Source organism: Emydura macquarii, unplaced genomic scaffold, assembly GCF_026122565.2.
Source record: "Emydura macquarii macquarii isolate MOO-44397 ecotype Brisbane River unplaced genomic scaffold, CSIRO-AGI_Emac_v2 contig_1644, whole genome shotgun sequence".
NCBI classification, from domain to species: Eukaryota; Metazoa; Chordata; order Testudines; family Chelidae; genus Emydura; species Emydura macquarii.
The window spans coordinates 3,979,277-4,001,966 of NW_027131781.1; the positions used below are offsets into that span (position 1 = coordinate 3,979,277).

General features: G+C 49.5%; 1 protein-coding gene across 2 annotated transcripts; it reads left to right on the forward strand.

Moving 5' to 3' along the window:
- Window positions 1–1,323: 1,323 nt before the first annotated feature.
- CLN6 (CLN6 transmembrane ER protein) lies at window positions 1,324–18,854 on the forward strand. 2 transcript variants are annotated; one of them, XM_067555507.1, is made up of 7 exons: window positions 1,324–1,510; window positions 4,144–4,258; window positions 5,283–5,381; window positions 8,167–8,355; window positions 8,462–8,517; window positions 13,000–13,122; window positions 17,315–18,854. In XM_067555507.1, the coding sequence occupies exons 1-7, from the start codon at window positions 1,425–1,427 to the stop codon at window positions 17,601–17,603; spliced, it is 957 nt and encodes a 318-aa protein (XP_067411608.1). In that variant the 5' UTR covers window positions 1,324–1,424; the 3' UTR covers window positions 17,604–18,854. The 2 variants fall into 2 exon arrangements, with proteins under 2 accessions (XP_067411608.1, XP_067411609.1); XM_067555508.1 differs by having other exon boundaries at window positions 17,383–18,854.
- The last annotated feature ends 3,836 nt before the right edge of the window (window positions 18,855–22,690 follow it).

A 22,690-nucleotide genomic window follows, 5' to 3' on the forward strand; every position in this document is an offset into this window, starting at 1 on the left:
TGTCGCTGTGTCAGTCACAGGATATTAGAGGCAAGGTGGGTGAGGTAATAACTTGTACTGGACCAACGGCATAGCTTGAAAGCTAGTCTCTCTCGCCAACAGAAGTTGGTCCAATAAGAGTTTGACTTGTACTTTTAATCTGAAACATGATTCAAATGACATCCTGGGTTTTCCTCTTTATTGGCTCTAAGACTCAGAGCTGCTCAAATGACAATTGTAAAAAAATATCCCCAAATTCTCAGCCCTGTAAATTCCCCCTGGGATCTGAACAGCAGTTTGTGCGCTAGGCCATGATGTGAGTCAAACAGACTCCAGCTCATTCTCCCACAGCAGCTCTGTGTAGCTAATATTGCAGAGCTAACAGGGGTAGTAGGTAGCAGGGGAAACAAATGTTAGCTAAGTACAACAAGCAGCTAGAACGGCAATGACACGAAGAGCAAATATATCGAGCAGGAAGCTACGATTTTTACACAGACACTTGTCAATCCATGCCGGGATTCCACGCTGAACGTTTCAGCAGATTTCTGCGCACCATAAAGGTAGAAGGTATCACAACCCGACTCTGCCCTTTTACAAATGTAGATTAATTCACTGATGTGAGCATGGAAAGCACAGCACTGTGTGAGCGGTAAGTGTGCTCATCTCTCTGCACGTCTGGCTGGGGACATGGCTGGCAGCCGACTCCGTACGGATGGGGGGACAGATGATCATTTTAGTTCATTCACGTTTTCCTGACTTGGAACATCAGACTGTAAACTCTGAGAGCCGGGGCTGTATCCTGTCGTGGGTATTTACCCAGTGGCAATGTAAACAGCTCCCTAGCAGTTTTCTTCTTTGGGACTATACCTCTCAGCCCTGCTCGCAGGAGGAGTCACGCTCAATGTAAAGCAGATGTACACCGGGGCTAGCAGACCGAGCTGTGCACAGACCATCGCTCCACGCCAGAGCAAAACAGCCTCACCCGGCCTGGGCCGAAGGCAGCAGAGGTTTCCCACGAGCGGCTCTTCCCCCAGGCGGCTGCACAGAGCCAGGAAGGGCCCGGCGGGCCGCCCCAGGCTGCAGCCGAAGGAGAAGGAGAAGCCGGACCAGGGGCAGGGGCAGAACCCGGGAGTCTCGCTGCTCCCGCCTGCCTTTCCCAGCAGCCGGTCCCCGGGCACGCCGGGCCTGGCCTGGCCGGGCCTGGCCTCCTCCTCCTCCTCCCTTCGTCCGTCCCCGGCTCGACCCCTCCTCCTGCCTCCCCGGGGCGGGGCGCGGGGCGGGGACCGGGACCGGGGAAGGGGGGACCGCTGGGGCGGGCGGAGGGGAGGCCACTGGGCGGCCGGAGCCGGAGCCGGAGCGGCGGGCGAGCGCAGCGAGCGGCTGCCGCCGAGGCCGGTGCGCAGGGGAGCGAGCCGAGCCGGGCCGGGCCGGGCCGGGCCGGGCACATGCAGGGCGCGGCGGCGCGGAGGCGGCAGTTCCCGCCGGCGGCCCCGGGCTCGCAGCAGCCGGGCGGCGCCTTCTACCCGGGCAGGTGAGCGCGTCCCGTGCGCCCCGGGGCGGGCTGGGGAACCCCCCCTCTCCCCGGGGCAGGTCCCGCCCGGCGGGCCCGGAGCTCGGCTGCTTCCCGCGGCCAGGGGAGGCCAGCCCGGTTCCCGGCCCCTGGCCCTGCCCCGCTCTCGGCCGGACCATCGCCCGCACGTGTCTGTCTCTCCGGCGGGGGAGGGCTGGCCGTGCACGGGTCTCCCGGCGCCGGGCGGGTTCACACACGTGTAGACGGCCGTGCTAGTGAACCGCCCGCCCGCTTCCTCCCTTGCTGCATCTGGCCCCGCTCGCCCGAGCCCCCGGGGACACGCCCGCGGACCCAGGAACGCCAGACCCGCTTTCCTCTAAAGAACCCCCGCAATCTTTCGGCTGTTGCCCCGAATTGCAGCCAGACACCAGCCCAGGAGCATCCCCCAGCCTGCCCTGGGGTCAGCCTAGGATTGCCCAAGAAGCCGGACTAACCTGACCCCGCGTTCTGCTCTGCAGCACATCAGAACTACATGTAAACTGTCCCCTCCTCTTGTTTTGTCCCCCTCGGCCTCTGCTTCCTCCTGCCTTTTCTCCCCCGAGACTATTGCCAGCTGTACGGGTGTGTATACCTGAAATCCTAAGCTCCTGGCCCTAGAGGTTTCAGGTAAAAATTTGAAAAGCACCTCTGTGAAGTCAGAGCCTGGCTAGTCACTGCTGAGAATAAGACTGGAGTTGCTAAACCGCTTGCTTGCTTTTGAAAACTTCACTCCTCGTTTCACTTTTTTACCTTTACAGTGCCATAGGTGTCTCTCATACCGTATCAGTAATAGATCTCTTATAGGAATACCTCCAGCCAGGGGAACGCTCTGGGCACATACATTTTGCAGCAAACAAAAGACAACCCCAACCAGGCATGCTCTGGCTGTAGGTCAGATGTCATGGCACAGAGGAAGTGCGTACATTGAGCCCAGCTAAGCATCTCCTGTCCCAGCTGGAGAATGGAGGAAAGGCTCATTTGTTTTATTAACACAGAGCCTGGTCTACCACGGGAAATTAGATCAGTAGAACTAAAAAACCCACACCCCTGCACAACGCAGTCAAAACGACCTGACCCGGGGTGTAGCCAGCGCTAGGTCAACACGAGAATTCTCCTGTCGACCTAGCTCCCCCCTCTCAGGGAGGTGGAGTGTCTATGCCAATGGGATAACCCCTCCCGGCGGCATAGGCAGTATCTTCACCACAGCGCTGCAGCAGCAACGGTGCCGTGTTTAAGTGTAGACAAGCTCAAAGTCTCACAAGACCACTGGCTACCGGAGAGAAGAAAAAGGTTTTTTAACGTTAGATTTCCTTCCTAATACCGTAGCGCTTTCTCTGGACTGTAGCTTGTTTAGAATATGCCCCTTGGTAAGACAACACCCTTCCAGTGTGAGCGGGACGGTTAAGAAATAAGCTTCAACACTAGAGAATATTTTAGCATTTGAGGTCTCCAAACAGCAGCACTTTGCTACGTTTCACAACGGCAGCCTTAACGCCAAGCTAACATTTAGCGCCTAGATACATGAAGGCCTGAGGCAGCTGTCGTCATGTTCCATGGGAAAACTCCCATCACTTCAGTGTGAGTTAGATCAGCCTTTCATACACACGGCACACCAAGGGCAGTATACGCAGGCAGATGGAGAGAACAGTAACCCCTCGATTAGTAAATTAAGGTGAACCCATTGCCAGCATTGTTGCTTTTCTTTTGCTATTCGCATGCCATTGGGCTACACATGTATTTTACCATCCGTGGAGGAAAGAAATTGCTGGGCCACTTAGTTGTGCAAAGTTTAAAACCAGTTGCATTTAGTTCAACACTTCAAATAAACATGTTCCCAAAACGTGCATGCATGCTTGTTAGCCAGCACAATATTTTTACAGGAGTTTGTTGATTTTGTGGATTAGTGCTTTGCCTTTCCATACCGCCGGTCGTCCAAGGATTTTAACCTTTGCTTGCTCGTTACTCCTCCGAGCGCAGTCCAACAAACTGCTTGGAGCTGTCACTCACATCCCCTAAGCCCCGGCAGGATTCTCAAAGCAAGACTTCCCCTGCAGGGAGACCGCTCTCAGAGCGCACCTACCAGAGCCTTGCACAATAAAGACAGCCAGGAGCTAACAGGTCAGGAATTTTTTGGTGGGCCCAGAGTACCCAATAGCCCAATGGTTTGGGCTCCCAGCTGGGATGGAGACCCAGATTCAAATTCCTGTTCTGCCTGCTGTGAAGCAGGTCTCCCACCTCCTAGGAGAAGGCCCTAACTACCAGGTTATGGGACATTCTGGGGGTGGGTTTCTCCATCTCTTAGTTCCCTTTCCCACCCTTTGCCCATCTTGGCTAGTTAGACTGGAAGCTCTTTGAGGCAGGGACTGTGTGCACCACTGTCTCATTTAGAGCCACTCGGTGTGACTGTAACATAAACACCATACAGGACATAGGTACAGCACGGCGAGATGTTTTGCCAGCTCTTCCACAACACATTGTGTGTCTTATTAAAATGGAATCTTCTGGGGAAAAACCTCAAGTGCGGGACTAACAGGTATTTTCCTCTCATCACTGTCAAGAAAGTGACCTTCTGAAAACCCAAAGGACTGAGGTTAGGTCTCTTATCTCGTTCACAGGCATGGGGCAGCCAAGAACGAAGACACGTTCAAGACGTCTCAGTTTCATTTTGACCTGTGGTTCTACTTCACGCTACAGAACTGGGTGTTGGACTTTGGCCGTCCAATAGCTATGGTGAGTAAGACGACTATCGCTGGCAGCCTCGGTCAGCTGAGGGCAACAGTAAGGGTGGGAGGACGTAGAAGGCAGAGCTTTAGAGCAGTACAAGGAACGGTGGGTAAAATGAGGGGAATGATTTTAGCTAATCACAGAGAATTATCCTTGCATGCTGGAAACCTGAGTTCTAAATCCTGCTTGTGGCAGAACCACAACTTAACTTGCACCTTCTCTGTTCTCAAGGGAGGCACAGGATGGTCTCCGATTGTGTAGCACTGCCATCTTGGTGCTATCCATGTTGCAGCAGTTTCAGTGACTGGTGCTAGCTAAACCACTCACTTGGCAGAGCAGAAATCTCAGAGGTTTGGTCTTATCCCCCTGCACGCAAATTAAATGGAGAGGCTGACAGCATCTGTCACTAACACAACGTACATTGTGCACACCTACAGGAACTGCCACGTTTGAGAGCAAGAATCCCAACTGCTTAATCTTATGGCTGAAGTGTTTGCACTTTCAAGCTGTAATTTTTTTGTTGGGCGTCATGACTGAAGATGACAGAAGCATCAGATCCAGGAAGCCTGCAGAGTGTACTGAATAAGCAGCAGATTTCTGAACGGGCTTCTTAGCCAGCCAGCCACACAAATGAACAGCATTAGCTTTTGGCACTGTTGCCAGAGTAAATTGATAAGGAGGCAGCGTGTTCCCGTCTTATTTGAAAGTTCCAATTTTATGGAGGCTTAATGTAAATCAGCAAAGGTCTCTGGAAAAGTGACAGTCATCTGGGTTTATTTTATTAACAACGAGGCAAAGCCAAGGCAGCCAGTTGGCTAACAAATCAAGCATTAACAACTGGGACAGGACTGCAGTCCAAAACTCATTCTCTTTCTTGCAGTCACTAAATATTCAGCCAGTCACCGGGGTGCAGGCGTTTTGATAAGCTATAAATGTCTTGCAATACATGTATTTAAATCTGTTGCCTGCTCTGTTTACAGGCTAGGTATTTGAAGGCCTACTGACATTTGATTTTTTCCTCTCTCCTCAGATTATTCTACCTTTAGAGTGGTTTCCACTAAACAAACCCAGTGCAGGAGATTATTTCCATATGGCTTACAATGTTATCACACCATTTCTTCTTTTAAAGGTAAACCTCAAAGCATGGGTGTACCAGTTTTGAAACGTTATCCATTTAGAACACTGGGCTATGGGCAAAACTTCCAAAGGCAACAGGCTTTGCCGCAGGAATTGTTGTGGGAGAACATGCATTGCAACCCTGGTCAACTTCAGAAATCACTTGCCAGGGGCCAGTTCCACCCAGCTACGGGAGGGTAGTTCTACTCCGGAAATGCTTAGGGGGAAAAACAGCAGCTTTTCAAGGCAAGCCGTTAACCACCCTGACATAATTGTAAAGTTCATTTGTCTTCTGACCTGCTGAGGCTAGAAATGTTCTTAGCAGATAGGTAAAAATGGTTTCATTATCAGTAACTTGTCCAAGCACTGGGCCGTTGATCAGGAGGGCAGATTTGATCCTTTCAACCCTGTGTGGGTGAGGGTAGCACTTCTCATTTGTATTCATTTCCCCTCCTATCTTGAACTAGTATATCCAGGTTGGTTTCTCCTCTGCCGGTTATTCTTAGGGACGTACAGATGGCCACACTGGATCAGATCAGTGGTCCCAGCGAGTTCAGTCTCATGTCTCTGACAGTGACCAAAATCAGAAGCTTCAGTGGAAGGTTTCATAGATTTAAGGTCAGAAGGGACCATTAGGATTAGATCTCGTCTGATTTCCTGCATAACACAAACCAGAGAACTTCAGCCAGTGTTTCTGTATCAGGCCAATAACTTCAGCGTGAACTCTAGGCAACCCATCTTGATTTCAGATTTCAAATGACGGAGAACCCACCACAGTGATAGGTTAATTGTTCCAGTGGTTAATTACCCAAATGGGTAAAAGTTTGCATCTTATTTCTAGCCTGAATGTTTCTACCTTCAGCTTCCAGCCATTGGATCTTATGTCTTTATCTGCGACAGCAAAGAGCCCTCTCCTGTCAGAAATCTTCTCCCAGTACGTAGGTACTTATCAACAATGACCAGACCTGCAAGAAGCCCTGTAGTAGGCAGCTATGGAGGTTCTTGAGAACCCTTTTTAGAAACTGAACTGTGCCCTGGAGTGTGAGGGTTTAGTCCTTCCAAAACAATTTTTGTGTGTGTGTAAATCCTTCCCTTGGATATGTGCGTTATCCACACCAATATCCAGTCTCTGAATCTTGTTAAGCTCTTGGCTGCACTGCCAGTGCCATAGGGTAACAATGTGTCAGGTGAGAAAGTATTTCCTTCCATCAGTTTTACATTTCTGGCCTTTCAGTTTAATTGGATTTATTCCTGCCAGCTTATGAAAGGATGAATAGGAGTGTACTACCCACCTTCTCTAGGCCATTAATTATTTAGTATACCTTTATCATGTCCCCTCTCGTTTGCCTTCTAAATTACAGCCCATATCTTTGCCATCTCTTTTCAGCTGGAAGATTTTGCTTGTCTCTTTTTCTCGTTGCTCTGTACCCCTCTCTTTGATAGTAATAAAGTCGTTATAAAATCAATTGGAAAGCTTTGAAAATAGATCGTAATAATCAAGACAGTGCATTGAAAAACTCCTGCTCAGAAGCTAGTTATTGGCAGCACAGAAAAGAAAAACACAAGATCTTTCTAGCGGATTTTCCAAGGTAGGAAAGAAAACACAGCCAACCTCATCCAGAACTAGTTTGGGTACTGACTTTGGTGGCGGTTAGCTCTTCAGCCAGTGTTAGAGAGAAGCCGAGAATGCTTTCATTCCGGAGGAGAAACCGTTCCAAAAATCAGTTGGATTTGTCGTCACACCAACATTTACCTTTAGGCCCCTGACCACAGTCTCCCAAACCCTGCAGCTCAAATCCATACATGTCTAGAAGTCTCCCTGCTATAGAACCTGCTGTTCATTCAGGGAGTTTGTGCTGCATTGGCATCTGATTGTCCTTTCTGGTGTGACATTCTGCTAGCCACCTCTGAAATTACACACTCAGCTCTCCAAGGACTGGGCCATAAGAGCGTGAATTCACCAAGCAATGTGATATGGTGCTTACATTAGTGCAGGGTAAAGGAAGCTTCACCTTCAGAAACAAGGAATAACCTGAAGTACAGAGAAAAATGCGTCAAACTCCACAGAGCATAGTCCAGCGGCGAATGTAACGCAGCAGACGGCTGCACTAATCTCAGAAGGATTTAGAACATCAGACAGTAACTTGGACCTACTCACCACCGGAGGGCACAAAGAGGCTTTCAGACAGAATCCTTAGCGCCGCTCGGACATAGCGTGAGCCTCTCTTCTTCTAAGGAATCACGCTTTTAATCGTGGCTGATAAATAAATCAATTGCCGTGAGTAATGTATTGGGCCATTGACTTCGTCACGGTCCTGGTGCAGTTCAGGGCCCTGCTGTCAGGTGCGAAGCTAAAAATTCAGTAATTTCGTTCATTTTCATAGGAAAAACAATCAGCACAACCAAGTTGTTTGGTCCCCTGAGCTTTGAGCAGCCCAGATATGGCAATGGGGGGAGTTAGGAAACAGCTTCTCCCTTGGATAGGGGAGATTCTGTAATTGTCCAGCGGAAGACGCAAGGAACACCTCAGAGGAGCATCTGGTGCTAGTCACATTCAGAGACAGGATGCTGGGCTGGATGGACCATGGCTCTGATCCGCTAAGGCGACCTACAGTTTGCAGTGCTGTGTAGAACGCCTTGTTTGTTGGGGATGATTTTTTCTGTGGGGGAGGAGGCGGGACAAAGACTTTTACAGTGCAAATGTTACAGTGGCTCGCACTGATGGTGTTTCATTTCCCCTCCGTTTATACCTTCCGCTTCCTGCTTCCGACACCATTCACCGGCTCCTTGAATTGCAGCTCATTGAAAGATCCCCTAAAACCCTGCCCAGATCAGTGGTCTACGTCAGCATCATCACATTTGTCATGGGAGCAAGCATCCATTTGGTGGGAGACTCTGTGAACCATCGTTTGATTTTTAGCGGGTACCAGCACCACCTGTCCGTGAGAGAGAACCCAATCATCAAAAACCTCAAGCCAGAGACGCTGGTAAGGGTGCTTGGGTTTACAGCCGCGTTGGTTTTAAGCTGCCTGGTTTTGCAGAACACGCTGCCACCCCGGCATGCCCTTCTAACCCTGCTTCGTTCCGTTGCAGATCGACTCTTTTGAGCTGCTGTACTACTACGACGAATACTTAGGCCATTCAATGTGGTAAGCGATGCACCGTGCGTCTGATAGCCTCAGAACGTGGCAGGGAGTAAATGTGTTCTGTTCGCAGCTAGGGCTCCGTGAAGAATAAAGCAGGCTCTGAACCCTGGGTAGGCTCTGAAACCACAGCCGGTGCCATTGGCACCTCGGAAAATTGCCCCGGCCATTGTCACTTTCCTTCCCCTGCCAACAGTACCAGAATACTCGGTGTTTCCGGCAGCAGCCTCGCAGGAGGATTCTGTTCGGAACCACGCTACTCTCCGGAGAGGATGAGGCCTTGGCACCCTTGAAGTGGGCAGCTGTATATGGCACGTAGGGCTCATAGACTCTCAGACTTTCAGGTCAGAAGGGGTCCTTATGATCATCTAGTCTGACCTCCTGCAGGCCACAGACCCTCACCCACCCACTCCTGTAATAGTCCCCTAGCCACGACTGAGTTATTGACGTTCCCAGATCATGGTTCAAAGAGTTCAAGGTATAGAGAATCCACCAGCAAGTGACCCGTGCCCCATGCTGCAGAGGAAGGCGAAAAACCCCCAGGGCCTCTGCCAATCTGCCCTGGGGGAAAATTCCTTCCCGACCCCAACTATGGCGATCAGCTAAACCCTGAGCACGTGGGCAAGACTCAGCGGCCAGACACCCGGAGAGAATTCTCTCTAGTAACTCAGAGCCGGCCCTTCCAACAACCCAGCGAGTACACTTGCAGGCACAGGGCAGGATCCTGCAGGCTCGTTGTCTCTCATCTTTCCCCCTTTTAATGTTCTTTTCCCAAGGGCTGGCCCAGTGGGGTCTGTCTGCACTGCAGTTGGACCCCCACGGCTGGCCCGTGCCAGCTGGCTCGAGCGACGGGGCTCATTGCTGTGTAAACATTCGGGCTGGAGCCCGGCCTCTAGGACCTGCGAGATGGGAGGGTCCCAGAGCGTGGGCAATAGCCTGAGCCTGGAAGTCTCCACTGCAAGGAAACAGCCCCATGGCCTGAGCCCCGTGAGCCTGAGCCAGGGCCTGCCCTCGGTTTTAATTGCAGTGGAGACAGACCCCACGGTGAGGAAGGCTGGACTTGGCTCCTTCAGCCGGCCAGAGGAACAACAAAAGGACTCTGCGTCTGCAATACTCTGGTTGCTCCGGGGCCTGGGAACTGATGCATTTCCCAAGTCAGATTGCCCACGGTGGCAGAGTGATTGCCGCATGGTGCTGAGCCTCCACAGCTGGCACAGACTTCAGTGGGAGCTGGGTGTGCTCAGCATCAATCGTTGTTCTAAACCAGGCAGCTCTAGGACCAAACGGGCTCCGTAAAAGCAGGTGCAACTGCTCAAGGAGCAGCCCGTGGGAAATGGGCCTGCACCCACCGGGTGGTGAATTTGGCCCCTAGAGTTTCAGGTTACCTATGCTTGCACAGTGATGCCACAACAGGGAAAGAACAGGTTAAAAACTGTTTAGATTGGTTCAATGTATTCAAGTTGGCAGGGCCTGATGAAATTCTCCCTGGGGTACTTGAGGCACTAACTGAAACAATCTCGGAACCGATTGCTGTTATCTCTGAGGACTGATGGAGGAAGGGTGAGGTCCCAGGGGACAGGAGAAGGGCAAAGCGAGTACCTATTTTTAAAGAAAGGAACAAAGAAGAGCTGGGGAGTTATAGACCAGTCAGCTTGACTTCCATACCTGGAACGATACTGGAACAAAATTACTAACCAATCAATTTGCAAGCACCTAGAGGATAATAGGATGATAAGGAAAAACCAGCACAGATTTGTCAAGAGCAAGTCATGCCAGACCAACCTCATTTTCTTCTTTGACAGTGTTACTGGCCTAGTGGATATGGGGAAGCTGGAGGCTGGATTTTAGCACAGTCCCTTCTTGTAAACAAACTAGGGAGATGTGGGCTAGGTGCAATTCCTGTAAGGTGTGCGCACAACAGGTTGAAAGGCGGTACTCAAAGAGTAGGTGTCAGTGGTTTGCTGTTAGAGTGGGAGGTCCTATCTAGTGAGATCCTTCGCTATTCAATATTTTCATAATGACTTGGATAATGGAATCGAGAGGATGCTTATAAAATTTGCGGATGACAAGCTGGGAGGGGTTGCAAGCACTTTGGAGGACAGGATTCGAATTCCAAACAACCTCGACAAATTGGAGAATTACGCTGAAGTTGACAAGATGAAATTCAATGAAGACGAGTGCAAAGTGCATCACCTGGGAAGGAAGAATCAAACTCTCCGCTACCAGCTGGGGAAGAACTGGCTAGGCAGCAGCCCTGCTGAGACAGATCTGGCGGCCACAGTGGATCACAAATTGAATGAGTCAACAGTGTGATGCAGTTGTGAAAAAGGCTAATGTCATTCAGGGGTGTGTTAACAGGAGTGTCTTACATATGACGTGGGAGGGAATTATCCCCCTCTTCTTTGCACTGGTGAGGCCTCAGCTGGAGTGCTGTGTCCAGTTCTGGGCCCCATGCATTAGGAAAGATGTGGATAAATTGGGAAGAGTCCAGAGGAGAGCAACAAAAATGATCAGAGGTTTAAAAAACCTGTCCTGTAACGGAAAGGTTATCAAAACTGAGCGTGTTTATTCTTGAGAAAAGATGAGGGAGGACTGAGAGCAGTCTGCAGATATATTAAGGGCTGTTATGAAGAGGATGGTGACCAATTGTTCTCTACATTTGCTGAAGGTAGGACAAGAAGTAATTCATTTAATCTGCAGCAAGGGCAATTTAGGTTAAAGATGAGGAAAAAGCTCTCCAGGTTCCTTCCTGCCCTACATTTCTGTGATGAAACCCTTTGCCTACAGCCCCTGAAGGGATGAAGCGATCGATGTCTTTGCTCCAAGGCGAAACCCCACGGTTGTCAGTTCATTAGTGAAACTCCCGGACCAGTTTTTCCTTAAGCCATTTCCTATCTCTTATGCCATCTGGATTTTGCTGTAATCTTGCAGGCAGCTCCCTGGTTGGGCTTGTATCCCTTCCGATCTCAAATCAATTGTGTTTCAGTTCAGCTGATCACAAACCACCGCTGGCTGTTCTTAGAGAACGGACAGTACTGCTGAGTAAACCCATGACTCACCCTTGCACCTGGTGTGACCGGGTGTCTTCAAAGTAACATAGAAATTCCACAAAGTTCTCCAGGTTGCAACACAGTTTTACCTGGCACTGCAGTAGCAACAACAAATGGTAGCTCGGATTCATCTCGGTCTGCCCGGGTGCTTGAACAAATCGAAAACGGATGCAAAAACTAGCCTGCTCACGGTGCTACAGAAATGGAGGAGGGGTTTGTGCTATAGGGACAGAGGAGCGTAGGGCCAGAAGGGAAGACAGCTCTCTCTCCAGGGATGTTACATTGGTTGTCTTTTTAACTGTGATATCGCATTAGCAGTCTGATTGGACATCAGCAGAGCCCGTTTCCGAGGGAAACAGTCACTGCTCTGTGTGCTGTTCTTCCCAGAAGTGGATTTTGACTTGCACCCCGGAGTTTGTCTACTGCAAACAACACGAGGACGCCTCGGGTGTGCAAATATAAACACTCCCACCCACAAGCCAGTGTCACGTTCCTGCAGTGTTAGTTAGGGCTGGGGCTGGGCAGCGAGCAAACTCAGCTTGTCTTAACAGAGAACACAAGTGGCAGAGCTCATCCAATCTGTTTCAACCCCAACTCGGGCTCTGCCCAGCAGCTCTGCTTTCCAAATGCCGGCTTTCCAAGGGGCTCAAAAAAAAGACCCTAGGTATCCTGTCAAGCCAGAGAGTGCAAAGAATGCAAGTGGGAGATGGGACACGTGGATCCCTCACTAATCGGCCAACTCTTGCTTGTCCGTCCTCCGAGGAAGTGGATTTTTCTTTGAGAGCACTTTGCACACCCCCGTTAAACAATAGCTGTGTGCTAGCCATCTCTTATCTGCCCAGCTGTCATCTTCTGGCTCCAGCTGTGACCATATCATTGGGGGCTGTAGCCTTGCAATCAGCATAGTCTTCGCATGACCCTGAATGTAGACCAGCCCTTCCCATTGTTATAGGGTTTCCCATTGGCCGTTGCAGTGCGGGCCTGACCCACTTCACGTGTTTACCAGAAATGGCCCTGGCTAGACTCATTTCTTCATTTTTTTTGCCAAAAAGATTCCTAGCTGTGGTTGAAGGAACCATCTGAAGATAGTTGGAGCCTTTGAGACAAACCCGTAGCCGCAGAGTACAGGGAGTCAGCCTGGGAAACTAACTTGGCTTGGGAAGGTTGTGAAAAGCCTGGGAACTAGTTCAGACTCTGACATGGAAAACGGTTCCTCAGCGTTGCCTATGAATACGTCTACACTGCTCTTTTTAGCCCCAGGGCGCAGCCCCGCAAGCCCCAGTCTGTAGACCCACGCTCTGAGGGCACTGCCGTGGGGATTTTTGCAGTCTAGACAGACTCAGTGAGCGGAGGAGTCCCGTGTCTGTCTCAGGCTGGTGCGCTAGAATGGGGTTTTCATTACTGATGACTTGACCACAGCTTTCTTCTCCTGTCGCAGGTATATTCCTTTCTTTCTGATACTCTTCATATATTTTACCGGCTGCTTCACGCCCATTAAAGAAGAGAGCAGAATGCCACTAGCCGCCTGGCTCCTTCTGGGTCCAAGCAGCCTTTATTACTGGTAAGTGAGCACAGCTCCACGTACGGGTGCGGAACGTAGAAAACCAGCAGGTGTTTGAAAGACAACGCAAGTGACTAGATGGCTCCAGGAATAGGTGATGGGTACCTAGGTTGCACAGTAACCGGTACTGCACAAATAAGACCTCCTCTCTTTGGGACTGTGGAATTTTTTCCATAAAAACTACTGCCCATCTGCTCCAAAATCTAAACTTTTTTTTTTTTTTTTTTTTAAAGTCGGTAGCCCTTAGGGTTGCGAGGAAACCTCTTAACCCTGATCCAAGTGTGAGCAGATGCAGTTCATTTGCCTGAGTCGTCACATCCGCATGGGTGTGAAGTAGAGCCCTGCATCCCACCCACTCCTGCATTGTTTCTTGCATTTTTATCCTGCTCCGACCCGCAAAAACCTTAGATCCAACAAATCCCGCAAGAGAGAGGCAGCTTCCCCCATGCTACTAAAGTAAAAGTCTGTGAATATATTACATACCTAAATGGAATTCAGACACCATTTTTACCACTAAAAGAACACCACAAATCCTGCTTAAACCCTGTAAAAGAAATACTTTTAACTCTTATTATAATAGACATCAAACCTCTTTCGAGCCCTCACTTAAATGTAAGTATTAAAACATTGCTAAGAGACCTTGCTTTACATTGCTGAAATTCTGTTTATGACAAACTGACGAGAGATTTACTGGTTTCCCACAAATTCCCGCAGTCTGGGGTTTTTTGCCCACCCAGTTCCACCCATCCACTCCCGCTATTGCGACAGCAGGTCCTGCGGGACCTCAGTCCCGCTGCACGGCTCTAGTGTAAACTGCCTTTTTCTTCTCAGTGGCTGTTGTCTCTGAAACCTAAGGATGGCCTTCACTGATCATCTTAGCAAAAGACAGCCAATTCATTTGCTTATTTACAGTTCCAAGCCCTCCAGAGCTGCCCCCTTGCCAGCTGCCAAGATCTCCAGCTCTTCCCCGACACCTTCTACAGTGCAGGTGTGTGTTTTCAGGCCAAATGTCTTTTCCATATTGGAAAGGTAGAGGGGCAGCCTATGTAAATTGAATCAACAGCAGCTGGGGATGGTCTCAGAAACGTTATTCATCTTCATATGCAGTTCAGTCAGAGCCAGCCTTTTCATGCAACTTATCTCCAGCTGCTTCGTCCAGCCAACCACAGGATCCATGAGCCCGCCGGCTATGCAGGGCCGTGCATACGGATAGACGTACACAGAATCTCTTGCCCCTACGCTGCAATCTCGAACCGTGCTCATGAGCAAAAGTCATCACCCTGCATCTCACTCCAGTGTGTGGGGGGAACAGAAAACCACTGTCAACTGGTACCTTCGTTCGTGAGCTCAGCTAGGAGGCCAAGGGATGAATAGACGTGGGGTCTAGACTCTCCACTCAGCCTGAGCCATGCGCCCCGGAGCAGAGCTGGAGGCACGTCGGCTGGTCTGCACATCCCCTATGCTGGTGGGAAAAGCAAATGGGTGGGTGCGATGGGGGAAATTAATATTCCTTTGCCAAAAGATGCCAGGGAGAAGTTGGTGTTCCTGGCAGACACAGCATGCGGGGCCTGCTTTCTGCATCCAAACCTGGGCTTTCCAGCTAGCGGACTGCCCAGCTCTCCTCCTTCCCAAAGGGCAGCTTTCGTTGCCACGTGGGACTCTCGTGCCTCTTTCAGAAATACACCATCTCTAGTCCCCGGAGGGTCAGGCAACCCAGCCGCTGGGAGTGAGCCACGCTGGCCAGCTAGACAGATCATGCCAGCAGCACTCGGACAGTAGCAGGGACAGGCCAGCTCAGGCAGTCAAGCCTCTGGGGTGTCAGGTGGACTCGAGAGCCTGGGCATCGACCCAGGTCGCAGCGTCCACATGACTATTTTTCACACACCAGCTCAAGCCCCTCTGCCCAGGCTGGGTGATCTGCTCCCAGCTGCAACACAATACACAGGTTCCCTTAGGCAGCGCCCGCTTTCTACCCTGGACCGTCGGTTCAGCAGCTGCTTCCACCATCCGTTGTAAACCTGCCTGGTTAGCATGAATGCTGGATGCTACTTAACCATCTCTCCAGCCCCTGAGACCATTCAAATGAGATATTAGGATCCCACAACTTCGGAGGTTCAGGCTTGATTTTGTTTACCACCCGCGTGACCCGGAGAGCCCGGAGTACATCGTGTGCTAGGCAACTTCTAGGGGTTTTCACCTGGGCCGTGCAGTTCAATCACCTTCTTTTAAACTTATGTGGAGCAATGGAAATGCCCCATTCTCAGTCATCAAGGCTTTTTAATATTTAAATAACGTCCATGTCATTTGCATGCGGCTCTCCTGCTCTGCTTCCCACGCTTACCCCGAAGGGCTGGAATAGCCTTGTGAGAGAGAACTTATTTATTTCCCATTTTCATTATCTCATCTTTCCAAATGCTTTCCCTGATGGCAGCCCAACTGCTTGTCATTTGTCTTCAGAGATTATGGTCTCGCTTATCCATATCTTTGCCCCCTGCCAAGATTATATTTTATACACTAAATTAATTTTTGGTAGTCAAATCAGCTTAATGATTTAGCCAACTCAGTTACCTCATTCTAATTCCCTGTAACTACATCGACTTAGAGTTCTTCAATTCATGTTCTCGTATGTATTTAGGAAAGGAATAGATTGAAAAGCCAGAGGAGCTTAATTCCTTCACTTTCTCCCTCCTCCCAGTTTCCTTTTTGGTTCAGATCTCTGTAAGCAGTGACCCATTTTATCATTCTGGTTTGTCTCCGTCCTGCCTGTCCCACTGTGATCTATTAATTAATAGCTATTACGTAAAGCCTCCAGGTAGTTTCCTATTTTCCTGATTCACTTTGCTGGCATTTCGAGGTCTCTCCTGGACCGGATTATGTAGCATCATGTTGATTCACACCAAGAAACGGGGCATGACTAGATACGAGAGATACGGAGTAAAATAAATCTACCTCCACTGGCCCAGCTCTCTACAGTTGCTAATGCCCTATTTATCCTGGAGTCTTTGCACTGACGAGACCACAGCAGTCAAACCCTCAGTGTAAGTGTACTCTGCTGACTCACACTGGTGCAAGACGTGTTTGCACAAGTGCAACACATCGACGTTAAGGGTTTGTTTTGGGGCGACTACCTCCATATGCAAGCACTGGGGCCTGGTGACGTGAGAGTACGACTGGTACTTGGGCGAACTGGGTTCTATTCCTAGCTCTGCTACTGGCTTGCTGGGACCTTGGGCAAGTCACTTCCCAGTTCTGTTCCTCAGTTTCCCCATCTGTAAAATGGGGTGAATGGTATCTCCTTTGTAAAGTACTTAGCTCTACTGATGAAAAATGCTATATCAGAGTGAGGAGATCCTGCTATTATATAGTTACACTGGTGCCAATTTCCTTAGTCTAGACAAGTCCCAAGTGTAAAGTGTCCTGTTGAACCTACCAGCCAATCAGCCTCAGACCTGTGTGCTTCACCCTCTCGGGTACGGCATGTTGCGGCTAGAATTTAGCCAGGTGGGACAGGGGTTGCCCATTTTAAAATCACATTCTGAACAAGGTGGACAAATGCACTGATTTCCTGATGGTCCCAATTACAACCTTAGGTTATTAAACCAGATTGAAAATAGATTGATCGTTTTCAGTATTCAGTGACTAGCAGCATTTCACATTGTGAATTACCCAGACACCCAGCACGTGGGAAGAAGCAGCCCTGCAGCTAAGGTTCTGAACAAAGTCTTCTCGATGCTCACGCTGGAAAGCATTTTATAACTTCCCTTTGAGAATGTATGCAGCTCACACGCGCGCTCACCTGGGACCAGGGGAGTCAGTTACCGTCCAGTTCTCAGCGTTGCAGTGGCTGCATGAAGAAAGTTTATTTGAAAACATCTGTTCGTGTATAGAATATAGATTACAGGCATGAGGCAGTGGCCTGAGAATGAGACTGGGAGCCAGACACACTCAACTCTGATACAGACTTCCTCTGGGGAAATCCCTTAACCCTCCCCCCCGCCTCAGTTTCCCCATCTGTACATTGGCAATAATAATACCAGTTCCTCACAGTGAAGGGGAAGTTTTTCCAACGGTCCCAGAGACAGGCAGTCCCAGATCTCCCCCACCACACTTTACATCCAGCAAGCGCCATCCAAGAGCTGAGTGGTGGTGTAATTATTTCGACGTGGTCACTAATGATGTTTTTGCCTTGTAGGTATCTTGTGACAGAAGGTCAGATTTTCATCCTCTACATTTTTACTTTCTTTGCCATGATGGCTTTAGTCATGCACCAGAAACGGAAAGGACTGGTCTTGGACAGCAATGGACTCTTCCTCTTCTACTCCTTCGTTATAACATTGGTCTTAATTGGCGCCTGGGTGGTTTGGCTGTGGAATGACAAAATCCTCAGGAAGAAGTATCCCGGCGTCATTTACATTCCAGAGCCGTGGGCCTTTTATACCTTGCACCTGAGCAACCTCCAGTCGGCAAAGGAAGCTTTTTAAGTGTCGATGTCTGTGGAGTGATTTGAAAAGAGATCGCTAGTTTTCCCTAATGTGGTTGTGTTTGAAATAAGTTGTTGCCCCTCAGAGCTGGAACGCGCGTGGTCCACTCACCCGACCTGGGTGCGGGGGTTTGTTTGAATAGCAGGGGAGACGTTAAGTCTGCTGTGAAACACTTACAAGACACTAGAACGTTGTAAGTTACTTTCCAAAGCTGCAGTCCTAAGTTCTGGTTACAATGCGGTTACATACCTGACCTTCCAGGGGGCTGAGGAATCACCGACAAATTCCAGTTAGTACCCACGTGTAAAGCAGTATTTACTGCCGTTCTGTGGTACAGTAAAGCTTCATCTACCATAGCGCACGATGGAGCATTTCCCCAGTGTCTTTGGTAGATGGCCCAATGGTAGATCCTTTCCTTTCTGAGTTGAGAAACCCTCTCATTCCTATTGCTTTGGAAGGTGGTTTGCAATGAGTTTGGAGTGCACGTCTCCTCTGGGCCTTGCACAGTAGAGCGAGCCAACGTCTTGGCACGGATCATTGTGTGCAAAATTCACCCCCCTCCGCCTGTACTATGCAAAGGCATCGCGTAACTTACAGCCTACACTTGGCGGAGGCTATTCCAGCCTCCAGCCTGAAACGGGCTGCAGCTCAGTGCGCCATTTATACCGGGGCTCCTGGGTCCTGAAGGAAGAGTTGCATGAGTCCGGTATTGTGCACAGGTCATGTAACAGAGAGCACATGAAACTAACAATCTTTGCACCCGTAAGTTACACATTCACCAGCTGCTTTAAAGCAGAGAACACCCACCGAGATGAACTGGGAACCCGTGAGCAAATACATTTGGGGACTAACTCTCTGTATTACCAATCACAGATGCCCAGGAGAAGGCTAGGATTTACGGGACAGCATCCCTTTGCCCCCTGGAGCCCGTGGCTATGCACGGGGACGCTCCTAGGATGGCCCGGTCCCTCCGGGCCATGGTCTGTGTTTCGCCTGGGTTTGAGCTTGCGGCTCGGTGTCACTGACTTTGTGTCTGTGCTAACCACCCTCAGGGAACGAGACCTGCTAACACCACAGCAGCGGGGGGCAGGAAAGATGGATCAGAGCATCCCCGGCCAGGCAGGACTGGAGGATTAGAGGGGCTGGGCAAAGGGTTAATCTCCTGCCTCCGCTAGCCATCTGGCTCACAAACACGTCCCTTGCCCAGCTATTTCCACCCCACTCACCCTCAGTCTTCTTGCCCTAGCTCAGCTTCTCCCCATGCCCTTTTCTTTCCTTCCCTCCTCCCTCCCGGACCCTGGCATCCCCCACAGGGGAGGAGAGGGGCCTGGGGAGGGTGCCAGGGGGCTGGTGCCAGGATTCTGGCCCCCCCACGCCCCAATTGCTGCCTGCTTACTTGGCAGGTGTTGATTTGCAGGTGCCCCTCAGCTGTTCCCCACAATACGTCACTAGGCTTAAAAACCGGAGCGGGGTTGAGGAGCCGCGTGCGCCGTAGTCCCCTATAATCTGTCGAGATCGCCACAACCACATTAGCGGGCAGAGCGCGTGGCTTCATCTCAGTGAGAAGTTAGCAAATGGGTTTTCTGAGAGCTGCGTTTCAGAGGACAGGGCCGGAGCAGCGAGGCCAGGGATCCCTTTAATCGCCCCTCCCGCCCAAACGCCTACCTTCATTCCCTCACTCTCAGATTTGGCAGTGTTAAGGCAGACTTTGATTTCCCTTCCTGGAAGCTTTTAACTAAATCAAACCAGAATGACCCAGCCCTGCTCTGGGTTTAACCTACCTGCAGCTGAGAGCGACGCGAATGCAAAGCCACCCATTCTTCAGCATCTCCTCCCTGCGTGGCAGCATTGCACTGGGCTTGCCGGGTCCTGAGCGCCATCTGCGTCCACTGGCAGCCGGGAGACTTGGCGGCGTTCAGCGCTGCGCGGGATCAAGCCCAGAGGGTCTCTCTCTGCAGCTTCCTTGCTCTGCAGAGCTGACGGGACGACTCATTTTGCTGGGTGGCAGCTTACAGGTGACTCTGTGTGTTCTCCAGCAGGCATATCTGCAAGAATAAGAGATGCAGAAGGCAGCTCTTGTATCTGGCTGCTCCTGGGTGCTGCATTATTTTTGCAGACGACCCAAAAGGAGGCCTGGTCAGTTGAATCTGGCAGTTTGTCAAGCACAATCTAATGACCCCTTGCATGGAAAGTGTCTGTGTAAGTGTGTAATGTACCTGACTTTGGTAAATCACCCATGTTCCTCCATTGTTTTTGCATGCTGCATCCAGTCTGGTGTCTCTAGCTCCTTGTGTCCTGTGCAACGCATCTCACTAATTCTCCTCTAATACTCAGGTAGTGAACACAATGCGAAATGTGTGCAGAATCTTTTTAAACTAACGCTGGTTTTTTTTACCTCCTGGAATTCTCTGGCTAAATCACTGTTATCATTTGTATCCGTCACATCGTGTTATACCCTAGTGTGGTACAAGCCAAGCCTAAATGAAGCATTGTCTGCAAAACAAACCCAAAATAAAAGCATTTGTGTATGGCTGGAAGTAGTTCTGGAACCAGTACTGTTCTTGATGGGAGGTCCGTAAGGTGGAGGCACACCTGGTTGAAAAAAGCACACTCACAAATTATCAATGGTTCAGAGTCAAGCTGGAAGGGCATATCGCGTGGGGTCCTACCGATATCTGTCCTATGTCTGGTTCTATCCAATATCTTCATAGATGATTTGGATAGTGGCATAAAGAGTACGCTTATAAAGTGCCGACAGTACCAAGTTGGGAAGCCTCACAAGCACGTTGGAGGACAGGGTTAGAATTCAAAATTAGCTTGACAAACTGGAGAAATGGCGTGAAATAAATCGGATGAAATTCAGTGAGGGCAAAGGCAAAGTGCTCCGCTTCGGGAGGAATAATCAGCTGCACAGATATAAAATGGAAACGGCTGCCTAGGAAGGAGCACTGCAGAAAAGGATCCAGGGATTAGAGTGGATCACAAACGAAGTAACAACAGAGTCAACAATGTTAACGTTGCAAAAAAAGCAAATCTCATTTTGATTCCGCGAGGAGGAATCCTTTCACTGGACCTCGTGCTGATATGGTCTCCCCTGGGATATTGTGCCAGGTCTGGACACCGCACTTTGGGAAAGATGTGGACAGGTCGGAGAAAGTCCAGAGCAGAGCAGCACAAATGATTCAAGGTCTAGAAAACATGACGCGGGGGGAAAGATTGAAGAATTTGGGTGCGTTTAGTCTGGAGAAGAACAGAGTGAGGGGGACGTGTTAACAGTCTTCAAGTACATAAAAGGTTGTTATAAAGAGGAGGGTGATAAATTGTTCTCCTAACCCACTGGGCCAGGACAATTAGCCATGGGCTTAAATTGCATTAAGGGAGATTTAGGTTAGACACGATGAAAAACTTCCTGCCTGTCAGGATAGTTATGCACTGGAACAGATTTTCTAGGGGGCCTGTGGAATCTCCACTGCTGGAGGTTTTTAAGGCCAGGTTAGACAAAGACCTGTCAGTGACGGTCTAGAAGATACTTAGTCCTGCCTTACTGCAAGGGTCCCTTCCAGTCTGACATTTTTGTGCTTCTAAGATCTTTGGCCTAAAAAACGTCAGGGCCCATCTGCTGTACATTGTAAGTGCAACCAAGCCAGGGGACTAATATGCTTCAACTGGGCTAAAGCCTAACCAGATCCCACCTTCACCACAGATTGGAAACGAGCCGTATTGTTACTAGGTCACTGCCTCGCAATTGTAGCCCGGATGAGGTCTCGGGTGGTTTGACCGCATCGCCACTCATTCACTGTGAGTTTTCTGTATAAAGCATCTGCATCATCCCAGGACCTGTACAGACAGGCAAGACGACACCATTCCTGCCCTGAGAGTCCTGCCCTGTAAGCGGGTGATGACTAGGCCAAGGGAGAGGCAGACACTCAGATTCACTCTTTGCACCAAACCATTTAGCATCCTCAGGCTCGGCCCCTAATATTATATGTAGCCTGACGTGCTCACACCCCAAGCCTCCGAAGCTGCCTTTAGACTGGTTTGAAAATCTTAGCTGGACGGATAAAGACCATCTACATTAGCAGTGCTAAATTCCTCATCATTTCAGTGTAGGGTGGGTAGGAGTAGAGAAGGGCCAGTTGAAAATCAACCAGAAAATGGCTTTTTGAACAGTACAAAACATCTTCTCAAATGATTTCTCTGTCCTTTAGAAACTCTGGTTTTTCCAGATTAATTAAAAACTAATCGTTTATTAAATTTTGGTTTTTGCCCTTCCCTTTTCCAGAGGGAAAAAACCAAAACGCTGAAAAACTTGCATTTTGATTCCATCCACTTTGAATAGAAATACATGTCTGGTTTCAAATTTCCCATCAAAAAGTTGGGAAAAAACAAAAACATGAACATTTTTTATCCAAAGTAATTCCTGTTTTTCAGCCAACCTAATTGAGACTGTAGCCTTGTTTGTATGTTTCAAATATCAGCAGAGAGCGGGGAGGGGGACTTTCAATCCTGAAGGAGGTTTGCTGCAAGTGGTTTAATGAAATAAGCATTAAAACAGATAAAAGAGTTTTAAACAGTCTCAAAATCACTTCCCGTCTCTGATGTCAAATCCACTAACTCTCCAGTCTTCCAGAGAGCATTCGGGGGCAGACAAGACCTGCCTTTGCAATGGTTAAAAAACAAAACCAAGAATCTTTTTTCAGTCCTCCTTTACACACCATGAAAGCAGACAAGACCGATTTTAGCCACCTTTAGAACACTGGCCGGTCGGGACATAAACGTCAACCTCTTTTACACAGCAAAACCCATTGCAATTTGCTCAGAGAGTGCACAATTAAAAAATTAACTTCCTCTCTTACCCAACAGCAAAACCCTAGCGAGAGTGAATGCTATATAAATAAATAACCCCGACTGTCCCTTCTCCACCACCTCATTAGATGTCAGGGATTCTGCGGGCTTGTCTCTAAGTGGCGGCATTGAGGCACAGCATGAGCTGCGTTATTTGGGATTATCCAGCCTTTCATACTCAACCTGCAGTTGTTTCATTATTTAGCTTGACCTGAGGTCAAAGGCGACCTCAAATTAGACAG